Consider the following 25,429-nt stretch of genomic DNA (forward strand, 5'->3'; position numbering starts at 1 on the left):
TCACCTTATAGCATTGGCTCGGAGCTTCTTGATGGCCACAGAGCGAAAACAGCCCCGGACAGCAGGTGACACTCCTCGTTTAGCAGCCAGAAGGGCAGCGGGCAGCCCGAGCTCCCCGATCCGCTGCGCTCACGCAGCCCGGGCCGAGCCCGGCGGGTCACGGCCAGGTGAGCGCCGGGATCGCTCCCCCGATAAGCGCCCCTGCTCCCCGCCCCGACACCTGCGCGGCACCGCCCCGCAGCGCCCGGGGCCGGGTGGGGCCCCGCCACCGCCGCCCTTAAAACCCAGCCGCCCCCAGCAGCTTCCTTCTCTCTTTCCCTCTTGTTTTCCAGCTCTGAGAGTTCCGCTGGTACCGGGCTGGCAACATGGGTAGGTGCTGCGGGGGTGAGGGCAGCCTGGAGGTGGGTGGCATGGCGGTAGAGGTCCCCGGTCTGGGGGCCGCGGCAGGGATGCCGCCCCGGGATGAGCACCGGAGGATCCTCAAGCCGCCTCTCTCCGAGTCGGTTGTCCGTGCCGGACTGTGAGCTGGCAGCATGGCTAAGGAGCCGTGGGCCCCCAGGGCTGGCTCTGCTGTTCGGTGCAGGTCTGAGGACACCTTCGGATGCTCTTCCTTTTTTATCATCCCTCTTCCTCTGGGGCAGCTCTCCCTCTGGCAATGCTGTGTCCTGGCTTTCGTGACCCTGCCTCAAAACCCAAGCAAGAGCCGAGTGATGTTGCCTTGGCCTTGGTGAGCTCTTAGAGCTGAGCCTCTGGCTGGTAAGGTTTATCCTACACTTTCAAGGCATGTGGAGCTTAGGATCTGAGCACAAGTTACATGTGGTGTTTCTCACACATGTTAAATAATGCTTTTTTACTGAGACTGTTTACCTAGGATTGACCTAGTGTTTTTTAAATATATTGAGACACAGATTGAACATTCAGATAAGGGCAGAGCCCATTTAGCTAATTAATCCTGAAGATTCGTTCTTGTCTGAATTGGAACACCAAGTAGTAAACGTGCAAACAGTGTTTTTCTGTGGTGTAGCTCTACATTGCTGTTTGTTGGACCCTTGGTCCTGCAGTGTCAGAGCACACTGGTGTGTCTCTCCTAGCAAGCAGTTCTTGAGCTGGAGAAACCTTGTCTTACACAGGGAAGGAACCTGAGATGCAAAAAAAAAAAAAAAAAGGAGAGAGAAAGTGCCATTGCATCTTGAGCAGGCAAATCTGCATTCTGGGAACATGCAGCTGTAGTAAAGAGCAGGCAGAACCTGGCAATGGTGCTGCCCAGGAGGGCACTGGAGTCTCACTGACTCGGGCAGCCAACTGTGAAAATGGTGATGGTTGTGGGAAGAGAGAGAAATGCGATGCAGCTGTGTCTGCTCACGTAATATCAGGCTTGCTGCATCATTAGTTTACTTGGATGGTTTCTATGTCAGTGTTTTTCAGAAATAGCAAAGTGTGAATCAGGGACTCTTGGAGTTACTTGTCCTGATGGTAGCAACATCCTTGTGGAGGTGCTGGAAGGCTGCTCGAGAGACCAGAGGCAAGAGGTTTGACTGTGCCACAAGTCAGGTACCAGGAAAGCAGGCTTGCTCTGGAGCTAGAAACATCCTCAGTGACAGTGTGGGTGTGTACAGATTTAGCCTGGACACAGACATGAAGTATTTCAATCTGGTAGATTTGCTGAATGGAGCAAGGCAATGCACTTCCATCTTGTGTCATGGAGAGTGAGCTGCAAGAGTTGAAGCATCACACTGCATCCCTCTGACTGCAGGGAACCACACTGGTGGGAGCTGCTGGGGAAGGGGTTGGAGCCATAAGCCTGTCCCACCTTACCTGCAAGTATGAGAAGGAGAGAGTGACCCACTGATAAATAATTATTTAGATGCAGTGCTAAAGCCAAGAACTGAGTGGCTTATGCCTTTACATTTCTTAAAAGTATTTAATCTCTAAGGGAATACAAAGGGACAACTGTTTGGAGGTTTATCGAAAAATGCAGAGCTCTTCAGTGTTTTGGGGAGAGAATGAGGAGTTCTGCTTGTTATTCTATGTGGGGAGAGAATAAGAGGTGATGAGGGTTGCCTCAAAAAGGGACTGCTCCAAAATGGTACTAGTAAACCTCATATTTATCACTGAAAATGATCCAAAATGTTGGGTGCTCTGTGCTTTTGTAGATCAAAACCTGAAGCTGCTTGATGGTGGAATCCTCAGCTAATTTAGGTGTCTTTGTTGAAATGTTGACTTTAATGCTACTGGGAGTTTCCCTGACCCTCTATGTAAAAGGAGAATTGAGGGGTAAAGTCAAAATGATTGAGCAATAAGTGTGTCTCTTAAACACGGAAGTTAGACAACGTTGTCTGACAAAAATGCCTCTGATGTCCTCTGTATAAAGCTTCTTACAGAGGTGATACTTCCACCATTTGGAAAGGAAAAAATGCAACCAACAGCAAGTTTCTTGGTATTTTTTTGTCCCAAGGCTTAGCTAACAGACAGGAGCTGCCCGAACTGTTGTTCTCTGTACATGTTATGAAAAAATGGCAATATGACAGGTGTGCTGGAAAGGCCAACAACCGGAAATAATCAAGGAGTTGCTATGAAGATAATCTATCACTAACATCTTAGTATCCTTCAGTGTATCTGCTCACATGGGTTGTATAAGGGACATTGCCAAAAACTTTAATAACTCATGTGCCTGCACATGGCCTGAATTTGTTGTGTTAGCACTTTCAAAATGTTACTTGTTCCCTAGGAAAATGTATTCTTGAATTACCTGCTACCACTGTTGTGAAGGAACTTGTCCACAGCAGTGAAGGAAAGAATCAGATTAATCAGTTTTAATAATTTCTGGAAATTATTTTAGTTAATATCTTGTCAAATGCTATAGTGTTGCTGTCAGCTGTTTTTATCCATTGTGAACTATGGACTAAATAATGATTTTGGCAAAGATACTTATAGAGATCTATTGTGGGCATACTTGGTTTACAAGCAGGGATTTCAAAGTTCACATCTTGTACTTGTCTTATCGTAAGGATAATGAGTTTACTTGTGGTTTCATGTGAAATGTTGACATCAACTATCTAGCACAGTAAAAGCTCAGCCTACAAGCCTGTCCCTTGAGCCAAGCAAGCCCTGCAGGACTTTGCTTGGAGGGCTGCAAGGGATAGTGGGCCTGCTGTGATCAGCTGGAAGTCACTTTAGGGCTGCTCTACCTGCCCTCAGTAGGATCCCCCTGTTCTTCCAGGCCTTCCTGGGTTAATTTTCAGGTTGTGGGAATGCCTGCTAACATGGATCACTCAGTTGCACTGCGTATTCAGTCCTCTTTAAATCTGAGCTGTGGAAAGTTTGTCCCTTTTTGGGACTTGACCTCCATCCGTGACAGGGCATCTTTAGTCTATTCCTTACTATTGACTTGCCTTCAAGGTAGCATCCCTGAGAGCGAACTGAAGCAGGATTCATCTTCTGTGAGTGGCTGGATGGTCTAGCACTGCCTTAAATGATATGGAGTGAGCAGTCATAGTAGGATGGGATGCTTTCTCTTGTCAGTCCTTTCGAGTATTTCCTGTGACTTTATGCACACCCTGAAAAACCGAAGGCAATCAAGTGATATTTTGCCTAATAACCATGAAAAGTCTCCCTTTAGTAAACTGAACATTTACTCATCCTGAAAATAACTGTACTTTTATTTCATTATTTTGAGCTGAATTTTTTTTGAATCTTCCATTGGTTTTAAAGGAATATTACTACTTTCCATTAACTTCTGTTTTGTTTTTTTCTCTTCACAGCTGGAAGAGGTAAGGGCAAGTCAGTAAGTATTGTTTTCTCTTATAAAAAGTTGCTATACTGACTCTCTTTGGGTTACATTGTTTTGGTAACTTTAGCAGTACACAAAATAACAATCACTCTAAACATACATTAAATGTATAAAATAGTGAGCTACTGGCCAACTGATGCAAAAGTAGCCTTGTAGTTTTTAAAGTTCTAGCTAAGCATAAGTGTGCTCACCATCATGATAACAAGTCTGAAGAGCCTGTGCTGACTGAGCGGGCATTGGTCCCTGGAGCCCATCCTTCTTGTGGCTGAGTTGTCATCATCCACCAGCTCTCCTTTAGGACTCCTGCTTTTCAGTGGTGTTCTTGCTCTTGAATCTTTGAACTGCTAATGACATGTGTCTTAGCAACTCTATATCTGTGTTTACTTATCTTATAAGGTTTTACTCCACAGACTTTCCCTCTGTTTAGTGGCTTCGTCAGCAGCCAAGGTCAAAGCTGTGCAGTGGGGTGCTGGTAACCCCAGGGCAGGGTAAAATTACGGAGAGCATTATAAAATATAACCTTCAGGTTACGTCTTTGGTGGTGGATCCAGTGCTTCTTGACCAGTGAGGATTACAACAGTAAAGGTTTTGGTGGTAGATGTGTGTATGTGCACATGTATACTGTAACATTATTGTGCACGACAAGGACAAGTATAAGTCATATATTATCATGGATTAATTGCATAGTCTCCTTGCTTGTAGCATCTTGGAAAAGCAGAAGGCTTGTCACCTTTAGGAAGACCAATAGCTTTCTCCTGCCTGCCTCTGTTCATACTCAGCTCCAGCTGTGACAGGCAGATCCCTCCCAGTTCAGAGGCAGACAGTAAAAGCCCACCAGTGTCTGCTGTGCCACCATGCGAATGCAGGATGTCTCCACCAGGCACATAAACACTAGTGGCTTAAAAGAGAAATCCAGCCTTGTTGGATTGCAACCTCCCCAGACCAGCATGTAACACCCTCTTAAACAATAAGGTGTTGGGTAAGATGATGTAATGCTGGGGAGGTTTGTGAGAACCTCAAAATGGTCAAAAAGATTTTAGTGAGGTTTTGTGACATTCTGGTGGGGATGGGTCCCACCAGCTCCTGATCCAGGACTACTCTGTCTTTTTTCTCTCTGTGGGCAGGACAGACATGGGGAAGACTTTGTTCCACCTCAGGAGCAGACATTCTCTCCTCTCCTGCTAGGCTATTCCCAATTACACCAGCAGAAACAAGTCATACAGTCTGGATTACTGTTTCAGTGACTAACCTAACACGTGCTGAAATCAAAATCTCTTCTGTATATCTCATAGCTGCTGAACTAAACCTTCACAGTGTGGTTCTCCATCTGTCTCCTCAGGAGCATGAACATTGTCATGGCTTAGGGGGATAGTGTGCGGGCAAGGTGGGAAGCATTTGTCTCTGTGAGCTCTACCAACACCTGTGTCCAAATTGGGAGTAGTTATCCAGAGCTCCTGCCCTCTTCAGCTGAGGGAAATGGGCACTTTCAAGTGAAACTAACTAATTTTTGGATACATGTGGATGATCTTCCTTTGGAGACACCTCTTTCTGCCCAAGGAGGATGTGATAAATCAAGGGTGACAAGTATATATTTACGCCTCAAATTTTGATTGCTCCAAAGCTGGATGAGTCCCACTGGCACTTGCCTGACATCAAGTTTTTTCAGTGAATCCTGCTTATCAAACCATGGGTAGGATGGGCACTACATACTTGGTTCTGCTAGTAACAAAGATCAACACTCTTGAGGCTGCTCAGACATCCTCACAACTGAGTCAGATATGTCAGCAATGTGCTTGCCACTTTCATTTCTTTTGCAGTATCCACAAAAAACCTGTTGTAGCATACAGGTCTCAAAGTCTTGTTCATTGAAGATTTGCTGGAGGCATGGGCTCTCTGATTTACTTGTGTCAGGCAGGATGTCCCCATGTAAGGTTTCTTTCCTTCTGATCTGCAAAGTTAACTTTTTCCTGTTTCACATGAAATACAGAGCAGTTTAATTCCTGAACCCTTGCAATCCAAACAATGCTATTTTTTTAATTAAACCGAAGAAGCATGGAAAAGAATTGTTTTATCTCTGGAATGTTCTGAGTCTTATTGAAAATCTGGTTTTTTGCTACTTGCAGAATTAAACCAATAAAAAAAGATTTTTAAGGAAGAATTATGTTTACATTGCATTCCCATTAATTTTAATAGAAATTATATCATGTATTCATCCACTAAGAAAAGTAGATGATAAGAAATTAAACTTCAAGTTCTACTGATAATGTCAGATTTGTACCTGATGTATGTTTTTTTTCCCTTTGTCTCAATGGCAATAACTCTGGTACAAGCTACATGACTGACCATTGACCAGGCTGTTGCAGCAGGTGAAGGTTCAGTGAATCTGGCATCTAATGCCATACCATTTTAGGTTAGGAATAAATTCCATTTTATCAAATCTGAAGAAATTAAGAATTCTTCAAGCAGAGTATTTTTAAGGATGGGGAATTTTTCCTAGAAGTTTTCTTGAATGAAAACTTTAAATGTTTGTTTTTCTCAACTGCAAGTGTTTAAAAATAACCCCAGGCTTCTAACTGTGGTGTGCTGTGGGTTTTTTTGTTGGTTTTGGATTATTTTTTTTCATAAATGTGGCTTTTTGTGTATTTTTAGATACCAATCAAGATTGCTCTAAGAGTTAGGTACTGGAGACCTCAAATGTGTATAGTGCAACACTTGAAGGTCAGGTATAGCATTGCTAAAGATCTGCAAAGGGCAGATGAGCAGTGTGTAGAGCTCTGGGGACCAAGAGGGGAAAGTGAGAACTGACTCTTGGTTCAGGTAAACCATTGTCATTTCCACGGAAGCCCGTGCAGCCTCCTGTCCCTGAGTACCCACCCACTTCCACTGAGTTCATATTAACCTTGCTCAAGCTGTGGGTTGCAGTGAGCAGTGTTAGTTTGTGTTGCACAGCTCTGACCTCACACTGTCTCTTGCCTCCAGTCACTCTGCTCTGGCTTCCCTCTGAGCATCCTCTTCATCGTTGTCAATGAGTTCTGCGAGCGGTTCTCCTACTATGGCATGCGAGGTATGTACTGTGTCTCCTTGTGCTGACCACATGTTACCCAGCCCTAACTTTGGTTTGTAACCCATTGTTTTGTTTTTCTTCCTACAGCTGTGCTCGTTTTGTATTTCAAGTTTTTCCTGCACTGGGATGACAATTTGGCCACAGCCATCTACCACACGTTTGTTGCCCTGTGTTACTTGACACCTATCCTTGGAGCAATCATTGCGGACTCCTGGCTGGGAAAGTTTATGTGAGTGCTTCCTCAGAAAAAAAACCAAAAAATCTTGAAAACTCACCTGAAATCAGTGTTACATGAACCATCACCTAAAACAGCAGCTCTCAACACCTTCAGAACTGGTGTTGACTACTCCAGGATAGTTTGTTTTATTTGACCAAAACTTGAGGTTTTAATTGATTGAGCTCAGACTTGAAATTGCACTGTTAATTAAGAAATATTCCAGTTCTGCTAATCAGTTAAGGGTGGTAGCATGCTTTCCCAGCATACTGCATGTTTTTCCGCTCACCTAGACAAAATGCAAGCTAAACTAAGGAAAGTACTCACCAAACTGCGAAAATAGATACCAGAGATTATAATTACATTGGACAGCCTCTTTACCTACTGTAGGTGGCCAATGAAATAGTGAATTAACTGGAACTTAAACTAAGTTTTAAAATACTGTATGATTTCAGAATTGACAGTTCAGTGAGAGTTCTTATTGAGTAGCAAGTCTGTCTTTAAATCATGTATTCTGTGTTTTTTACCTGTGTGCTAATTGTTCAGGAAAGTACCACTGCAGTTCTTTGAAAGGTAACCAGATTATTTCCAACAGCCTTATCTTACTCTCCTTTACTAATGTCTTGATTCTAATAGTGTTTACTTTGCCTGAAAAAAAGCACAATAAAGATTTTATGGAAGGTCATGAACCATGGATGTTAGCTGACTTGTCAAAGGTCTCCCAGAGATGAGAGATGAAGCTATATGTGCTGTGCAGTCAGCTGCACCACCTTCTTCTGTGCTGACAGCCCTGGGAAGCCCAGGACTGCGACCACTGCCCTGTGTGCTCTATGGAGCTGGTCTGAGCAGTGTGAACTCACTGCAAGTAGCTAGATATGTTGCAGATTGCAGTCTCAATATGTTGTGTACTTGCTTGGTTAGATGGTATAGTTTATTTTTTTTAAATCCATTTTGGCTTCTACTTATTTTATCAGGATGAAGCTTTGCAGATCTTGCATCCCTTCTCCTTTGGTACTTGTTTAACCTCAATTGTACACTTTCTCCCAAGCTGTTAGGCAACTAAAGTAACGAAATTGAAGTGCTGTTTAGAAAAACATTCTACCTTATCTGTTAAATATCACTAAACAGCAGATTGACTGTTCCCCCACTTCATAGATCTTTCCTCTGCTACAGGGAAGAGAATTTTAAGCCAGAGAAACTTTGTTGTAAAGTAAGAAGAATTTGTCTGTGTCCCTCTTGTGTCAGGGTGCTGCTCCAAGCTTGATGTGAGGACCTCTGGCCTATGTCAAATAGAGTTGATTTGTCCTAGGTCTTGGAGCCTGCACTGGGTTTGGGACTGCTTCTCCTGCGAACTGAGTTTTTAAATACTTTCCTATCATTGCATCATATTTCTCCTACTTTTCCTCCAAACTGGAGAACTGGATCTGTGCCTGTTGAATGGAGGCTCACCCAAGGAAGCAAATGAACATGGATTAAACTACAGTCACATGCTTAAGGTCCAAAAAAATTAAAATGGAGTGTGTTTTTGCATACAGAAAGGAGGACTGGACCCTAAAGGCAGGGGGTGGGGGCTGGTGATTCTGCAATATTATCCTCCTAGGTACCTCCTGGTAGAGGAAGTCAGGCTGAAAGCCTGCAACCTGTGCTCTTCAGTGCTGCTCTTGCCCTAATCTGAGTGTAAAGATGTTCATACACAGCCAAGTGGGAGAATAGAGTTGTTGTTCACAAAACTATTTTGGTGTAATTTCCATGATTAAAGTAGATTTATAATTTTTTTCTTCTTTTATTCCTGCAACTAGAATATAAAGTAACACAGAGAATGTTTAATGATATTAAAACCAGTGTAAATTGCGTATTTGTGTTGCAGAGTAGTCCATTTAAACTTCACTGTATGCAAAATATAATAATGGCATTCTTGAGTTGGTTATTAAAAAGGCAACCACTGAAGATATTTAAATATCTCCCATGAACTGATGATATCTATAGAATCCATTTGTCATCTTGTCTTGTTTAATTAAACAAGGCTACCTAAAACAATAATAAAAAAAAATAGAATAGAATACTGTGGCAGTGGTGTGGGGATAAATTTTTACAGTAGCTTTTGACAAGTTCAGTCCTTATTGTATCTGTTAATTGTGCTTCTTTACTAAGCATCTTTGAAATAAGCAAAAGTCTGCTTTATCTATGTAATCTGCATTATCTGTGTGCATTGTGTGTGTGTAATTGTATTAACATATCTGAAAAAAAAATGTATCTCCTCTCTTTACAACAGGACCATTGTCTCCCTGTCCATTGTCTATATGATTGGACAGGCAGTCTTGTCTGTGGGTTCCATAAATGACCTGTCGGATCACAACCGGGATGGCTCTCCCGATAATATACCATTGCACATGTGAGTTGCCTTGTACATTGGGTTTTTTTCCAGGCTGATGAACAGGACAACTTACACCTTAAATTTATGCTACTTGAATTTTAATTGTCTTTCAATCAGTCTAGTATTTATGCTTTAAGAAAGAAAATAAAGTGATTTTTTTCCCCTTTTTCTCTTTTCTCCTTTGCTTCAGTGCTCTGTCCATGATTGGCCTGATCCTCATTGCACTTGGTACTGGTGGGATCAAACCTTGTGTGTCAGCATTTGGTGGAGACCAGTTTGAAGATGATCAGGTAACAGTGTCTTTCAGATTTTCAGTTATACAGAAAGTTTAATACTCTAATAACGTTTTACTATTATAATACTCTAATAATGTACATGTTTAGACATATGCATTACTGCAGTGTTTCCTGAGTAACTGAAGAAGGAGATACTTAACTATTTGTCTTGAAATGTGAAAACAGACTTGCTAATTTAACAATCTAGGCTCATCAATGTGGTTCTGGCTAAGCCTTTCTAAACATCTTTCTGTTTTTACTGTAGGAAAAACAAAGAAGTACCTTCTTCTCTCTTTTTTATATGGCCATTAATGCTGGAAGTCTCTTATCTACTATAGTCACCCCAAGTCTCAGAGGTAAGGCCACATATTTGTTTATAAACAGTTAAACATCAGAAAAGGATGAGTGTTGGATTGCAGTCTAGTTAGGTTTAAATTAAAGTTATGTTCTCTGACACACTGGAGTTACCTAGCAAATGGTTTTCAGTGTGTCATTCAACTTCTCACAGGCAAGGTACTGTCAAAACCAAACCAATCTGAGACCTGAATTGCCTTTAGGATCAAAAATACTAGATCCAAAGAGATGGTGGAGCTGACAACTTGTATGCCTTAATGCATGTTTTAATTCTGTGAAGGTACAAATGTGTCACCTCTTCCAATACCTTTAAAACCATCACACTAGGAAGAGTTGTATTGTTTGCTGGGAAGGGAAGTGGGGAGAGAACCCTCTCCTCTGGAAGTGAAGGCTATTCTGAAGTGTGCCCATGCTAAGTACAGGAGCATCAATACATGTAGTAACCCATTTATCCATGTGACAAGGTAAATAACTTTTCATATTGTTAATGAAGAAAGTTATTTTCTCTTCTGCTTATAAAGACTAGCATGACCCTAAACAAAATGCAGACAATTTGCTAATCTATATGCATATGGAATTCTGTGGCAAGCTTACACAGATGGTGCTGCATGGATGTGCTTGGCAGGAGTTTGAGGAAGGCTTCTTTTCTCAAAAAAAAAAGGAAACAGCATGTGAGTTCTGGAATAACCCTGAAGCACTGGGGTGAAATTCTGGCCTTTGGATTTCTTGACTGGAAGGCTGTGTAGAAGTGTTTGAGATGTTTGCTTAATGCAAATTCTGTCCTTTCCCAAGAAGGAACTAGAGATGCATAAGGCACAACATGCACTTTACTTCCTTGCTGATTAAGGGTGAAAACTACCTTGGAAAAAAAAAAAAATACAAATTCAGCTGAGGGAGGTGATAAACTGCCATGTACTGTAAAAGTTAACCAAAAGGCTAATACAGCTAAATCAAGACATTAGTTAGCTGCAAGCTAGCTTTTTTTTCCCCCCGATCAAACTCTCTTCCAGAGATCCCTTCCAACCTCAACCATTCTGTGATACCTTTAATTGTTGAAAAGGGAATTATTTAAGTTGGATACTGATCATCAGTTCTGTGGATGTCAGCAGAGAGGTTTGTTGTACCCCCATGAGTTAACGATGAATGCGAAGTACAGAAATCATATGTAAAACATCAGTAGTGCTGACTGGGACTTTAATGTTACTTTGTGTTTCAGCTACAGAATGTGGCATTCATACCAAACAGCAATGTTACCCGCTAGCTTTTGGAGTTCCTGCTGTCCTGATGGCTGTCGCCTTGAGTAAGTGGTTCTGTTGCCATCTTGCTGCTTCAGTGATTTGATGATAATGATTTCATAATGGAAAAGTGATAGAAATTTCCAGGTAAAACCTCTACTAAGACCTGAATATTTCTGCAATTTTTAACTTAAAATTTTTTCGTGGGTGGAATTAAACTGAAGTACTCACTTTTCCAGAAGAGACTGATGTACCAGGAGAGACTGATGGGGCTGGGGAGAGGCATGAATATACTTTTGAATTCTATATATTTTGTAAACTACTGTCTATATTTCTTGGACTACTGGGATATATAAATAGATCTTTTGAATGTAGTGTGAAAATTCTCAGAAAATATGTGTTTTGGAAGTTATCTCTAGTCCAGGAATGCAAACTGTATAATTGCCCCTGCGCTGCAGAAATCCTGTACTTGGTACGTCATTATTTCTCAAACACCTGCTTTTTTATTAGCTGTGCTGCAGGTCACTCCCTGAGCCTGACTGCTACATCACAAAGACCAAGAAACTGGGGGGTGCCATTATGTACCACAGTAACCCTCCTGGTTCTGGTCCTTCATGGTCCTGACCAGGAGCCCACCCAACTACCAGTGACCTCACCTTGCCTGTGCGCTCAGCCTGAGCTGCGTGATGGCTGTGGGGACTTGCCTGTGTCCTGCCCTGCACGTGATAGGGTGAGGCTGAGGAATGTGCCCTGGGCATGGCAGTAAAGGACACCTTGGTGAGTCCTGCAGTTCAGGCAGAGCCTCGTGTCCCTGTATGATGTGAACTGCAGCATCCTGAACTCCTAAAAAGCAGCCCGTACAACAAGGCCAGAGCCAAGGTCCCAAGTGGTCCTAGTTTTGACCATCCCTCAATCAAGCTGACCTCCCATTGAGCACTTATCTTAAGAGTTTCCAGATTTAGTTTTTTGTCTTAAATAGAAGCAATCTGCTGGCATTAATTTGATTTATTTTACTGTATGATAGCATGAGAATAGACCATTTCATTGCTCATTAGGAGACTTATTTCCACCCTCATCTAACTCCTTAACTGTTACAGTTTCCATATCAGATTATTTGCCACCATTTTAATATAATTGAGTTGCTTTTGGTTTCTGTTTGCATGTTGTAGTCGTGTTTGTAGCTGGAAGCAGAATGTACAAGAAAGTTAAACCTCAAGGAAATATAATGCTTCAAGTTTGCAAATGTGTTGGAGTAAGTACTGCTTTTATTCCCAAAATCCCTGGCAGCAATTTTTAAAACTGTTCTGTAAACATTCCTAGATCAGAAATCTGTCATAATATAAGAAAGATTCTAAGGATTTTTTTTTTAAAACCTTTCTTTCATTGCTGACACTCCAGGTTTAGACTGCCCTTTTTTAAATTATATCTTGATTTATACATAAATTATGCAAGTGAATTTATACATAAAGGAAACAAAGTAAGATGTCAGTTATATGTAAAAGCTTATCCCAGCTTCTGGGAATCATTCCCTACACATTTGTGCACCTTTCTGCAGCCCTGTAGTAAGAGATAACCATGCCTTGACCTGAGTCAAGAGCAGAGCTACCAGTACATTTTATCAGCAAATATTTATTGCTTATTAAAAGAATGTTATTTACAATGCAGAGGTATATTGATCCCCACTGCATTAAGGAAGTTGGGGGTTACATAGCAGAGTGAGCGTGCAAGGAAGGGAGTGGAACCTGCATGAGTAGATTTGCAATAGATTTTTGCAGTACCTCAACTTTGAAATCAGGGGATTTTTTTGTTTATGGGCTGCTTCATTCTCTGTGCAGCCCTGCCAGCTTGTTATAGTCTAGCCCATTGCTTATTTTGTAAGCACTGTCAAAACTAAATCTCTACAGGTGACTTTGACCATTGCTTAGAGTGCTGCTCCTAAGACCCACCTCTGCCTTGCATTATTATTCCATGTGGAAAATCTTGGGAGTTCTTTGGGACTATATTTGTGTAGATTCAATATCAGAGTGTGGGGCATATCCACAAGATGCAGCTTCTTACACTAAAATGTACTCTTACAACCATTCAGCTCTGAAAATCTGTGCACATGGCACTGCTCTACTTATTGTTGTACCTAAGTAAGTCTGAAGAAGACAGGTCTTCAAGCTCCCAACATCAACCCACACTGAGAGAGACTAATCTCAGATGTTTGGTTCACCTAATCCCAAGTGCACACTCCACTGGATATGCAGTGTGAGGCCTTAAATGCAATATTCCCATAGATGATTGGAGCAGTTAGCAGAAGTAACCTTTAGCACCCTCTGAACACTAGAAGTGGGAGCATAGTCTTTAATGACAGAACAGCTCATTGCATTTATAAATATTTGTAATGCCATTAAACAATTCTGTCTCTCCTCAGTTTGCCATCAAAAACCGGTTTCGGCATCGCAGCAAGGAGTTCCCCAAGAGAGAACACTGGCTGGACTGGGCGAGTGAGAAGTATGATGTAAGTCCTGTGTAAGCCTCTTCTGCTGTGATATCCCCTGATCCTCAGCTTCTCTGTCTGCTCTGAGCCATTGCCTCAAGCACTGGACAAATAGTTTTGGGCCTCTCGATCATTTAGTAGCTAATGATCTGACTCCCCTGAGGTTGCAGGTTATCGCCTCAGCTCCTGTGGGGGAGAGCAGAGATGTGTGAGTCAATGCTCTCTGTAATCATAGGCTGTCCAGGGAAATTCAAGGGAGATGAAGAAAATACTTTCCCTTGCCAAGCAAATACAAACACTTATAAGTTTTTGGTTAGGAAACTAGCAAGCATTATCTTTCTCAAGTTTTTGTTTCTCTTGATAAACTGCCTTCAAACAAAATATGCTGGTTTAATGACTGCAGAGGGGAAAAATGGGAATGGTGCTGCTGCCTGTCATGGTTAATGCACAGGGCCATAATCCTTGTCTTGGGATGAAACTTATGAATTATGATTTGGAATTTCAGTTGATGTGGGTAAACACTGCATCCCCTCTGGCCTCAGTATAATTTGTAACCATGACTCTCAAAGCCTTACATCCCACAGACCCCAGCCATGTCGCTTGTCTCCGATCTGCTTTGCCCAGTTGTCAATAGCAGCACAAACCTTAGCCTGTCACTTTGATTTTCCTTTTGCCTATATGGTTTGTTCATATGTGAAATTCCTCACTTGCCTGTCATTCAAATGCCTCCTTCCTAAAAAAATAATGCAGCACTAAGTGATGAATCTCATGCTGCCATCAGTATACGTGCAAACACCAGGTCTCTCTGATATCAGTGTCACCTTCCACACACACAACCCTTCCCACATCCAAAATCAAACTTTGTATTATTTTAACAGAAATAATCAGAAGTACCCACAACGTGGGAAGTTTAGTATGTGGGTAAACATTATATGATGGGTCTTTGCCCGTTGCTCTGCTGTGAAAAGCAGTTTGCAATTGTCTTTTTTCTTATCTTTTTTTTTTTTTAACCAATTCCTCCTGTGTAATTCTTATTTGCTGCAGAAACGACTGATTGCTCAGACTAAGACTGTGTTGAAGGTGCTTTTCCTTTACATCCCTCTCCCCATGTTCTGGGCACTTTTTGACCAGCAGGTAAAGTAGAAATTGTTTGGCTTGTTAATTAGAGCTGTACACTATCACTCTATGTACTCTGAGGTCACCAGACATAAAAGATGTGTACGAGAGGGTAGAAAAACAAACTCTTTAACCCGGTTTTAATGCAAAATGGTAGTTACTGAGTCCTGCTACTACAGGATGTTCTGCAGTCAGGGTTATCTCAGTTTATCTGAACATGCCCAGGACTGATTCAGTGACTGAGACCTCTCCAAATTTTGTATCAGACCCGGACTCAGGGGCTGAAAGAGTAATTTAAATTTTTCTTAGTTCTAACGTTTCTTCCATTGTCAGTTGTAAGATGAAATTTAGTGTCCTAGTGCAAATGATGTCAAGAATCAGGGCTTAAATGATCTGGATGCCAGTTTGCTTAATCACCCTGTTACAAATGCAGAATCACAGAATACGCCAAGTTGGAAGGAACCCACAAGGATCATTGAGTCCAACTCCTGGCCCTGCACAGGACCATCCCCAAGAGTCATATCACATGCCTGAGAGTATTGTCCAAATTCTTCTTGAACTCTGTCAGGCTTGGTGCCATGAAGACTTCCCTGGGGAGCCTCTTCCAGTGCCCTCTTCACCCACTGATTGAAGAACCTTTTTCTGATATCCAACCTAAACCTCCTGTGACACACCTTCAGACCATTCCCTTGGGTCCTGTCACTGGTCACCACAGAGAAGAGATCAGTGCCTGCCCCTCTTCTCTCCCTCCTGAAGAAGTTGTAACTGCAATGAGGTTTCCCCTCAGTCTCCTTCAGGCTGAACAGATCAAGTACCCTCAGCCACTCCTCCTGTGGGTTCCCCTCAAGGCCCTTCACCATCTTCCTTCCCCTCCTTTGGATGCTCTCTAACACCTTAATATCTTTCTGTATTTTGATGCCCAAAACTGCACACAATATTCAAGGTGTGACCACACCAGTGCAGAGCAGAGCAGGATAATCCCCTCCCTCAACCGGCTGGCGACACTTTGCCTGATGCCCCCCAGGACACAGTTGGCCCTCCTGGCTGCCAGGGTACTGCTGACTCATATTCAGCTTGCCATCAACCAGGACCCCCAGGTCCCTTTCCATGGCACTGCTTTTCAGTATCTCATTCTCCAGTCTATATGAACGTCCAGGGTTCTTCAAGCAGAAGTATAAACCTATAACTCCCACTCGTTTGGTGAACTGAGTGCTCAAGACTCATGAAAGCAACTTTCATAGTTATGCATTGAAGTCTGAATTTAGGAGGACATCTGAGAGAATGTCTAGGCTTGAAAGCTTTATCCAACGTAGATGGGTAGGAAGTTCGGTCCAGATTCCCTACCCTGCTGCTTTACTACCTGTGAGCTGTAATGATCCGTGTAACCTGTTACAATTAGGTAGTTCTGCTATGAAATTCAGAGCTAAATACTCATTACACGAATAATAACTCATATCTTGGACAGTGGTATATTGCAGGTGGTTAAAGGCATGCAGCACAGATGCAGCAATAAGCATTCTTGTCTCACCCTAGGATCAGACTGAAAGTCAGCCCCACTTAACCCAGCTATTGGCAGGTTTTTGAGGCAGAGGGCTCAGGGCAGGTTGAGCCCTGGCTTGTCTGAACACTCTGCTGGGCTGTGTGAAGGAAGGATGGATGTATTGGAGGTCTGGGCTGCTTGAGGCTCAAGCACGTGGTACACAGGTGCATTCGTGCCTTCTATGTACAGCACGTGGCAGTGCTCTGCACAGGATGTCCCTGCTGTCTCTCCACCTAATTTCTGCATCTAAATTATTTTCCACTCTATTTCACAAAACAAGTAAATGAAATTAAATGGACCATGAGGATTGCTTTGTTCAAATGTTTATGTTGCAGAATAAGAATACTCCCAAATCAAGCTTTATTTTTTTGTTGTATTGCATGTTTTTCCTAACACTTTACTTATGAAAACAATTCAAGAGGAACTTTGGAAGATTGATTTACTATGACGTCTAATTTTCTCTTCTTTTCTTAAGGGATCAAGATGGACACTGCAAGCCACAGCAATGAATGGGGATTTTGTAAGTTAATTTTTCTTTTTTTTTTTTAAGTAACACTTTTCAGACCACTTACTTGTTGTCATAATATTAAAAACTATTTCTTTTTCCTTCACCAGGGTGTTTCAATTCAACCAGATCAAATGCAGGTACATTTAATCTTCTATCTGCTGATTTCTTCTGAAAGATTATTTACATATTGCCCTTTGTTTAAAAAAAATTACTTTGAAAAATACTTAATTTTCTTCCTCTTCTTATGTTCATCTTCAACAGATTGTGAATCCAATCCTGATTATTATAATGGTCCCAGTTGTAGATTCTTTGATTTATCCTTTAATCAAGAAATGCAAGATCAATTTTACGTAAGTTGATGTAATTACCTGACTTCAACAGAAGCTCGTTTTAGTGGTTTCTTTGAATGGCTCTTCCAACCCTAATGTAATGGTAGTGTATTCAAAATGGGTTAATATTTAAAAGAAATTAAAATATAAAAAAATATAGGATATTGCAAGTGGTGCGTAGAGGCACCACAGAGTAGAACCTAATAGTAAAGTAACAATATTTTCCAGTTAAGGAGAAAACCTTCTGATTGCAGGAGATGCACTTTACTGTTTTCCACATTCCTTATGTCTACCCCCTCTCCTTCCTCAGGAATATGACGTAGAAATACAACATATATTCTTACTATGTGTCATATTTTGGGCTTAAAACTACCTGAAGATGTGTTTCCTCTTCTGTCCCAGTGAGGAGTCTGGCTCAGTGAATACCTCTAGCTGGATCTTCAGTAGGCATTACATGTTATTTTTAAAGTTGGTAATAAAGTGGCTAGCACTTGCAAGAGAGCTTGGAGAGGCAGAAGAGAATACAGTTCTTAAAACAGTTTTCATGGAGCTAAGGTGTAATGTTGTTTTTCCACACAGTTAGGAAGAATCTAGGGTGTGTGATATGCTGGAAACATTGTCATTCATTTATGAACACTCTACATTGGACAAATGATGCCATGAATAAAATAGCTACTTTAAGTTTACCCTTAGAACTTAACTGAATATAAGTAGATGTCTTCTAATTAAAAAAATTCCTCTCACTTTTTTTTGTTCAGTATTATTTAAACATACTATACGGATGCACATTTTTACTCTCTTTTAAAGGTATATCTACCTGTCTCTTTGTTGTAAAGCTAACAACTGTATTAGATTCAGGTTTTTCTTCCTGCAAAACAGACTTTTTCAGAAACCTAATAACTAGGTTCAATCAGTATTTGAGCCCAGCAGATGCAGAGTAACAGTTTATACTAAGATGCTGCAGAAAAGACATATTTCCTGAAAGTGTAACTATAAATTGAGGCATACCTAGCTTAACGGATCACTTTCTGTAATAATATCAGCCCTTCAAATGGTGATAATGTGCTACTTGTGGCCATTTGAGTTTCCAAACGTGGAAAGAAAAAAACACACTTCTGAAGATTTGAATTCACACTTCTCTTAAAACTCATGTGTCTTTTGTTGTTGTACTAGGCCCCTGAAGAAGATGACTGTTGGTATGTTCCTTGCCTCTATGGCTTTTGTTGCTGCTGCCCTTGTGCAAGTGCAAATAGATGTAAGTTCAGCCCCATGCGAGTATTTACTATTAATATTTGGTTGTTAATGCAGAACAAAGTGTTTTTAGCGGGGAAATGAACTAAGACTCCTAAATTTGGAACCAAGCATACAAGCACAGAAGTAGAAGGATGGGAAATGTTAAAGAATATTGCAATATTGTGATTAGCATAATAAAAAAAAACCCAGGATGTGAGAAAAGCTCATTCCTTGAACTGCAGGGTGGCCTTGGTAGTGCCAACATGATACAGCATGTGATAGAAGAACCACATCTGGCCATGGAGGCATTGTTGTGGATGATAGACTTCTTTCCTTAGGCAACTTGTGAGACTAGTAACAAAACCTGTTATTTGTGTTGCATCCCTCAGACAACTGTAGATTGTAAGGCAAATGTTCAACATGAAATAATAAAGATCACAGTAATTATAGTAATTTTTCCATGTGACTTAGGGCACTGATTTTACCTTTTTTCTGTCCTGTAGAAAACTTATCCAGTTTTCCCTGCAGCTGGACAAACACAAATCAGATTAATGAACCTAGGTAGTGTTCCTGCAACAGTTCAGCTTCAACCTCAACTTCAGAGTGTGTATGTAGCACCTAAGGAGGCGGTAAGTAAGGGCAGATGAGGAACAGCAAGTTAAGAAAAATCTAATGGAGTAAGTCAGTCATTCTTAACTAATGGTTCAAAATTGACTTTTTTTTTCCTAGTTTTTTTTTTCTTCTAGTAATTTTAACTATTTCTTTTTTTTGTATTGTGAAATGAATTGTTACTGAAAACACAGTGAATGAAGAAATGGTAACTACGTCAATATTTTGACAGGCTAGTTTGTTTTGACAAGAGTAGAGGTTTCTTTCAAGAAACGTTCATAAACTTATCAGTGACTTTAAACTAGCTGAAAACTTCACTCTCATTAAAAAGGTTCCATTTCTTAACAGCAAGAACGTTCCTTCCTTCAGTGAAAGTCTATTCAGCTCTAGTAAGTCACTGCTATTACTCTAAGGGAGGGTTTACTCGAACAAGGAGCTTTTTCTGTGGCTACATCACATGTTAAGCTTCAGGTTCTAATACAACACAGCATTGGTAGCTCTGTTGACAGCAAAATGTGATGGAGCTGATGGATCTTTTTGATAAGAGATGTTAGAAGTGTGATCTCTGATAGCCTGAGGTCCTTTTTCTACATAAGAGGAGAAATCCTACTCCATCCTCCTCCAAACGGAAACAAAGCTATGAGGAGAAGATAAGGGCACCCAAAGTGTATACTGATAAGGAATTGATACAATCATGGTTTATACCTGAAAATGAAGGGCATACTGTGTCTATTAATGTTTTAAGTATTTTATGTAGATTAAACATGTTTAGAATATTTTAAACATGTCACTTCTGTTACGCTGAAACCATAAAGATGAAGTTTGCATTTGCATCTTTTAGGTGTTGCTATTTGGAAAATGCTACATCTTATGATAGTGCTGCCTCTGTAGCTAAACAGAACTTTTTTCTGGTGGTCGTGGTAAGCCTGATTTATCTGGAGCAAGAAATACACAGGAAAATATAACAGCTATTCCATAATATTTGTGGAAAGCCCATGTGACTTTGAAGCTTGTGTAACAAATTAAATTAATAAAAGAATAGTAATCCGATGGAACAAAACTGAAAGTTAGGGGATGTTTATGATCTCTGGCACTTCAGAAGTAGCACATGTATAAACTTCTGACACCCCTGAGTCCATAACATTCCCTCAAAGTTGTAGACAAGTATGCAGTTGCACAGAAATTCATAGCAATTTGTTTGTCCTTGTAGACAGACTACATGATATTTGAGACTTCTCAGCTGCAATCATTAAACATAACTTCTGGATCGCTAAACGAAACTCAATCTTTGGAGGGCCTGCTAGGGGGAAATCGTTACACTTTCGCATTTCAGTTGTTTGGAACAGACGTTTTTTCTAATTTGGTAAGTCTACTTAATTCTTAAACTATACATTGATGTTCTGATAGCTAAATATGTGGACTGTGTGAAGCTGAGAGGACAAGTTCTGAATAGCTTTTTATTTTGTCTTGTTTTCTGTCTCTCCCCGTCTCTGCTGTACCAGTAAGACTGGTGAGCTGTAGAGAGCAGGCCAGGATGTAGTTTAAAAAAAATAAATAAAAATTATTATTTACCTTGATGATTACCCTTTCCCCAAGATTTAGATGTGTCATATGAGTTTTCTAGTAAACCTGTATTGTAGTAGGTTCCTAAAGTGGAAGGTCTGGAGTCTTGCTCTGAAGTCTCTGTTAATTGTCCACTGCCATGCAATAATGCATATTAAAGGTCTTCACTGAGGCCAATGAAGTATTTTGATAATGGTCTATTCCACCAGATATTGGACAATGTTACATCAAAACCAGAAGAAGGAAAAAATCTCATCAGGTAGAGTTTGTTTTGCTTCTAAATTTTGACAGTAGTGTGACTATCTCTTCTATCTGTCTTTGGGTGGACTCTTCTTGTTTAATATAGTTTTCTATACTGTAGGAGCTCGCCTCTTGCTGGATACTTCATTTGATGTTTAGAGTGTGTAAGAACTTCTGAGGCATGATTCATTTAAGCAATCTTGCACATCTGCTTTGGGTTTAATTTAGCTAAAATCAGAAACATGTATTTCGCTCCATTGCCTAGACTTTTTTATTGATGAACTGCACAGACTACATGTCTATACCTTCTTTTTAGACTTGAATAAAAAATATTCTCCTGCTTCTCTCCTTTTTTTTTCTACATTTTCCATTTTCTACTGGTTGTAGTAGTGGCTTGCTTTTGATGTTCTCCTAAGAAGGCAGCAGACTGACAGCTTGCTTTTTGTATTAGCTACACTTTAAGAGATTTAGAGTTCTTTCAAAAATGTTAACTGATACGAAAAAAATATTAAATGGGAAGACTTGATCCTTGTTGTGCTGCCAGTATATTATTGAAAGTAAAACCTGTATTCTTTGACTTCTGTATATTTTGTGTAATCACTCTTGCATTTTAAAGGTTCATAAACAGTGATGTTTCTACTGTTGACATTACTCTGGATGATGAGACTGTTGCAGTGCTGCCTCCTCTTAGTGCCAGTAATTACACCACCCTTCCAGGAGGACACTCGTAAGCATTTTTCTTTATCCTAATTTAATCTTAGACATGCTTGTCCTTGGGAAAAGGGCATAGAACATTTTCTTTCTATATATTTAGAATACACACAATTGACTATACCTATGCTTTGAACTGTCTTCTTTTTCAGGCGATATACCATTAAGAGTGAAACGCCCTCATCTACTTGTTCGGTTTTATCAAAGAAATTTGGATTTGGCAGTGCCTATACCATTTCAATCAATTCTGTGAGTTGCCAGTGTTGTTTGATGGACAATATAGAATTACTTTCCATGTTGTATACTTTAATTAAAAAACACTTGTAGCATTATCCCTCTTCCTCCTAATCATACATACCATATAATTCTGGTGTGTTAAATGGAACATAAAGCCACTGCTACCTATAAAAATAATGATGGGTATGATAATGACATAATGCAAGAATTCATGTTCATCACTAATAGCCTTAAATCTTTAACCCTATTAGATACTATGGATTTGCATGAAATCTGCTGTAAATACCTATACTTTATAACTAGGTATGCAACTCTTCATATGCAATATTTTTTATTTACCCAGAACATTGTGTATGATTATAAAATTACTTAGAGTGTCTTTAGTGTGCAGACTTTTTATTACTTTTATTTACTTTTTATTACTGTTCCTAACGTGCTATTTTTATTTCCAGTGTACTCAAGACACTCTTAATATAACATATTTTGAAGATATTCCACCCAGTTCAGTCCATATGGCGTGGCAGATCCCTCAGTATTTTCTTCTTACATGTGGAGAAGTAGTCTTCTCTGTCACTGGGCTGGAATTTTCATACTCACAGGTAGGTTTTGCTATTCTTGTGTTAAGAATCCTGATAAAAACTAAGATCTGCTGCTGCTTTGATCAATTATATCCTTTAGAGCTCCTTAGCAGGACTGTATAAAGTGATGCAAGTTGGCCCTGGTTCACTAGGATTCAATGTTTTACATGAAGCTATGCTGAATTTTGTAATTTGAAGACGACCACCAGTCCTCACATTTCCTCCTAACATGTGACTTTCCATTGAAAATAAGAGGAACTGTACTGCTGCTGTAAAACCGAACTGGAGAGCACTCAAATATAAAATAAGGAAATACTTATGGATGCCTTATCTCCACACCAATGTAGTCCATAGAGCCTTTAGCAGCAGTTTAGTTATACTTTTAAAATTCCTTTGTCTTCTGACTCCAGTTTATTAGCTGTGTGTATTTCTTCCCTTAATTTTGAGTCTAGAAGCTGCAGTGATGGGAACACTTTAAGATGTGGCTTGCTAGATGATGATGCACTCAGTTTCTTCATTTCAGGTGTACCATGTGTTTCCAAGGTGTAAAATGTGCCTGTTAGTTACTCAGTATATGTAAAGTTAAAGGTGTTATAGTTAGCGTACTAGTGATCTCTTGCTCCTCAAAGCCTTCTCCAGACCTATTTAGTTCTCTAGCAATTTATAATTTAAAAAAAAATCAAACCAAAACAAAAAAATCCCAACCACCACCAAAATCAATAAAACCAAGAAATCCTCTTCCCCCCCTGCAGAGAACCAGTGTTTGTTGTATGGTAAAAAATGCAGTAAACATCAGAAAATTAGTCATAGCAGTGTTTGCCCAAAACTTAAATATCTGTCTTTTACAGGCCCCGTCTAATATGAAGTCAGTGCTGCAGGCAGGATGGCAGCTGACTGTGGCTGTTGGTAACATAATTGTCCTTATTGTAGCTGGAGCATCCAAACTCAGCAAGCAGGTAAGCACACAAGCAATAAGTGTGCTATTATATTACACTGTGAGAAAGCAGTTCCAATCCAGAGGGGAGTCATGGCAGATAACCCTCAACCACAACTTTTGAACATCCGCATTATGGTGGATTTGCATATAAAACTGGAATATGAGAGGTTAGTGTTGGCTACAAGAGTGTACTAGTCAGTTGTAGAACTAGTTCTTGACTGAGTAATCTCATTAGAGTATATAAATAACACAGTTATGAATCTTTATAGCTTATTTAGGTAAAAACTAGTTTTGAACTTGAACAAATAGTTCTTCAATAGAGGCTTCTACCACTTATCTCTTGTTTACCATCCTTAACTCTTGCTGTCAGCATCCTTTGCTTGCCAGCAGCAGTCTCTAGTATCTCTGCAGTGAATTTTTTCTCATGGTGTAGAAAGTCTGTGACCATTTTAGCTGAAATTCTGGACTAATGGAGTTAAAACCTACCAAATTTCTATTAATTCTTAATGAGCCCTCACCTGCATACCACAGTCCTGCCACATCCCTTCTGGATCCATTCGTTTCAAACCTCATTCTTTGAGGCACGAAAGCTGTGGTTCTCTGGTAAAGAACACTTGTACAAGACTTCCTATTAGTGGCACTCTCTAATGGATCAAAAAGTCTGAGAGAGGGAAAAGCCTGTCTCTGAAACAGGTCTGGCAGTCCCAGTTTCAGCTAGATTAACCCAGAAGAGCATGAAACAGGTGTTGAGGCTTTTCAGCTGGAAGTTGTACTTTGAAACCAGAGTTTCTGGTCTTGGTCTGCCCACATTTGTGGTCAGTAGAAACTTTTAACTGCTGACCTAAGTGGAAGCAGAATCACTGCCAACTTGGTTTAGATTGAGATTACCTGACCAAAAGGAGGTGCTGAGTTTCCTTTCATTCATTTTCCAGTTGCTTCAGGAAAAGATATTATTGAACTTTTCAGCATTCACAGAACTTCTGTCTTTTCAGTGAAGACAGAACTACTGAAAGAATTTCAATTCTCAGTTACTTTAATATGTAATTATATACATCTACTACTTAGTCCTGTAAACCATATGATACTTGTTAGGCACACTCAGTTTCACATTATGAATTCTCTTCCTGCAAACACTAAAATAATGATCCAATACTCTTGAGGAATAAATATTGGTGTATAATTTGTGCCTGTTTTTGTTTTTTTTTTTTTACAGTGGGCAGAGTATGTGCTGTTTGCTGCCTTGCTGTTTGTAGTTTGCATCATTTTTGCTTTTATGGCTACCTTTTATACCTATGTTGATCCAAATGAGATCGAAGCCCAATTTGATGAGGAAGAAAAGAAAACTAAAAAGGATCAAGATGACCGTGAAAAGGAAGCTGAAGCTGATTCTAAAATGTAGAAGCTGTATTCAAGGAGTGTTCTTAAATTATGAAATCCCATTCACTCTCCCTGCAGTAAGAGGAATTTGGGTAGCAGTAATAACTCTTCTGGATAATGTCTTGTGGGAGACTTTAAGAACCTGTTTTAACTTAAAATGGAACCTCTCTTGGCAAGCAATAGCAAAAGATTAGTCTCTCTCTTGTACTGTATGTGGTATCCCGAAGAAACTCCAGCAGAATTTGCACTCTTAATGTACCTCAATCTTAAATATTGTAGCATTCGAATATTGAAATTAGACTTGGAACTATTGGACCTGTGAAAAGTATTTTTACACTGCATTTCAATTTTGTAGCATGAAAGAAACAAGTCTTGTCAAGAAACAGCAATCGAAGACAAGCTCTCTGCATGATCTCTAACCTCACTGTTACTTCAAAGCAGCAGGTCACATGTGCCTTAAATTCTTTTGTACTTTTGTACAGATAATGGGAGCAAAGCTCTGGCAGTGTTCAGATTAAAATGCTGTCTGTGCTCCACATGGCAGTAACTTGGACGTGCACTGTAATGTAATGCTTTATGTGCCTGTTAACTACCCATTTAACTCCTGTTATGTCTTTAATTAATATTAGAAGTGTCCACTCAGGTAAACTGATAATGGCAAAT

The 25,429-nt window shown here is 40.3% G+C and overlaps 1 protein-coding gene across 1 annotated transcript; it reads left to right on the forward strand.

Moving 5' to 3' along the window:
- Positions 1-283: 283 nt before the first annotated feature.
- On the forward strand, positions 284-25,429 carry SLC15A1 (solute carrier family 15 member 1). Its single transcript, XM_027636607.1, has 23 exons — positions 284-369; positions 3,762-3,784; positions 6,770-6,854; positions 6,942-7,083; positions 9,341-9,460; positions 9,633-9,732; positions 9,983-10,073; positions 11,288-11,371; positions 12,476-12,558; positions 13,723-13,809; positions 14,833-14,922; positions 16,920-16,964; positions 17,060-17,089; positions 17,214-17,302; positions 18,455-18,536; positions 19,018-19,143; positions 20,334-20,486; positions 20,896-20,945; positions 21,543-21,653; positions 21,790-21,886; positions 22,327-22,473; positions 23,301-23,408; positions 24,603-25,429. Exons 1-23 carry the CDS (start codon positions 366-368, stop codon positions 24,786-24,788), a joined length of 2,133 nt encoding a protein of 710 aa, XP_027492408.1. The 5' UTR covers positions 284-365; the 3' UTR covers positions 24,789-25,429.

The sequence above is a fragment of the Corapipo altera genome, unplaced genomic scaffold, assembly GCF_003945725.1.
Source record: "Corapipo altera isolate COAL_440 unplaced genomic scaffold, ASM394572v1 0, whole genome shotgun sequence".
NCBI lineage: Eukaryota > Metazoa > Chordata > Aves > Passeriformes > Pipridae > Corapipo > Corapipo altera.

Coding starts and splice junctions, on each gene's coding strand:
- SLC15A1 (XM_027636607.1), top strand. Junction 19,144..20,333: donor ATGTAGCACCTAAGGAGGCG/GTAAGTAAGGGC, acceptor TTGTCCTTGTAG/ACAGACTACATGATATTTGA. Junction 22,474..23,300: donor TGGAATTTTCATACTCACAG/GTAGGTTTTGCT, acceptor TGTCTTTTACAG/GCCCCGTCTAATATGAAGTC.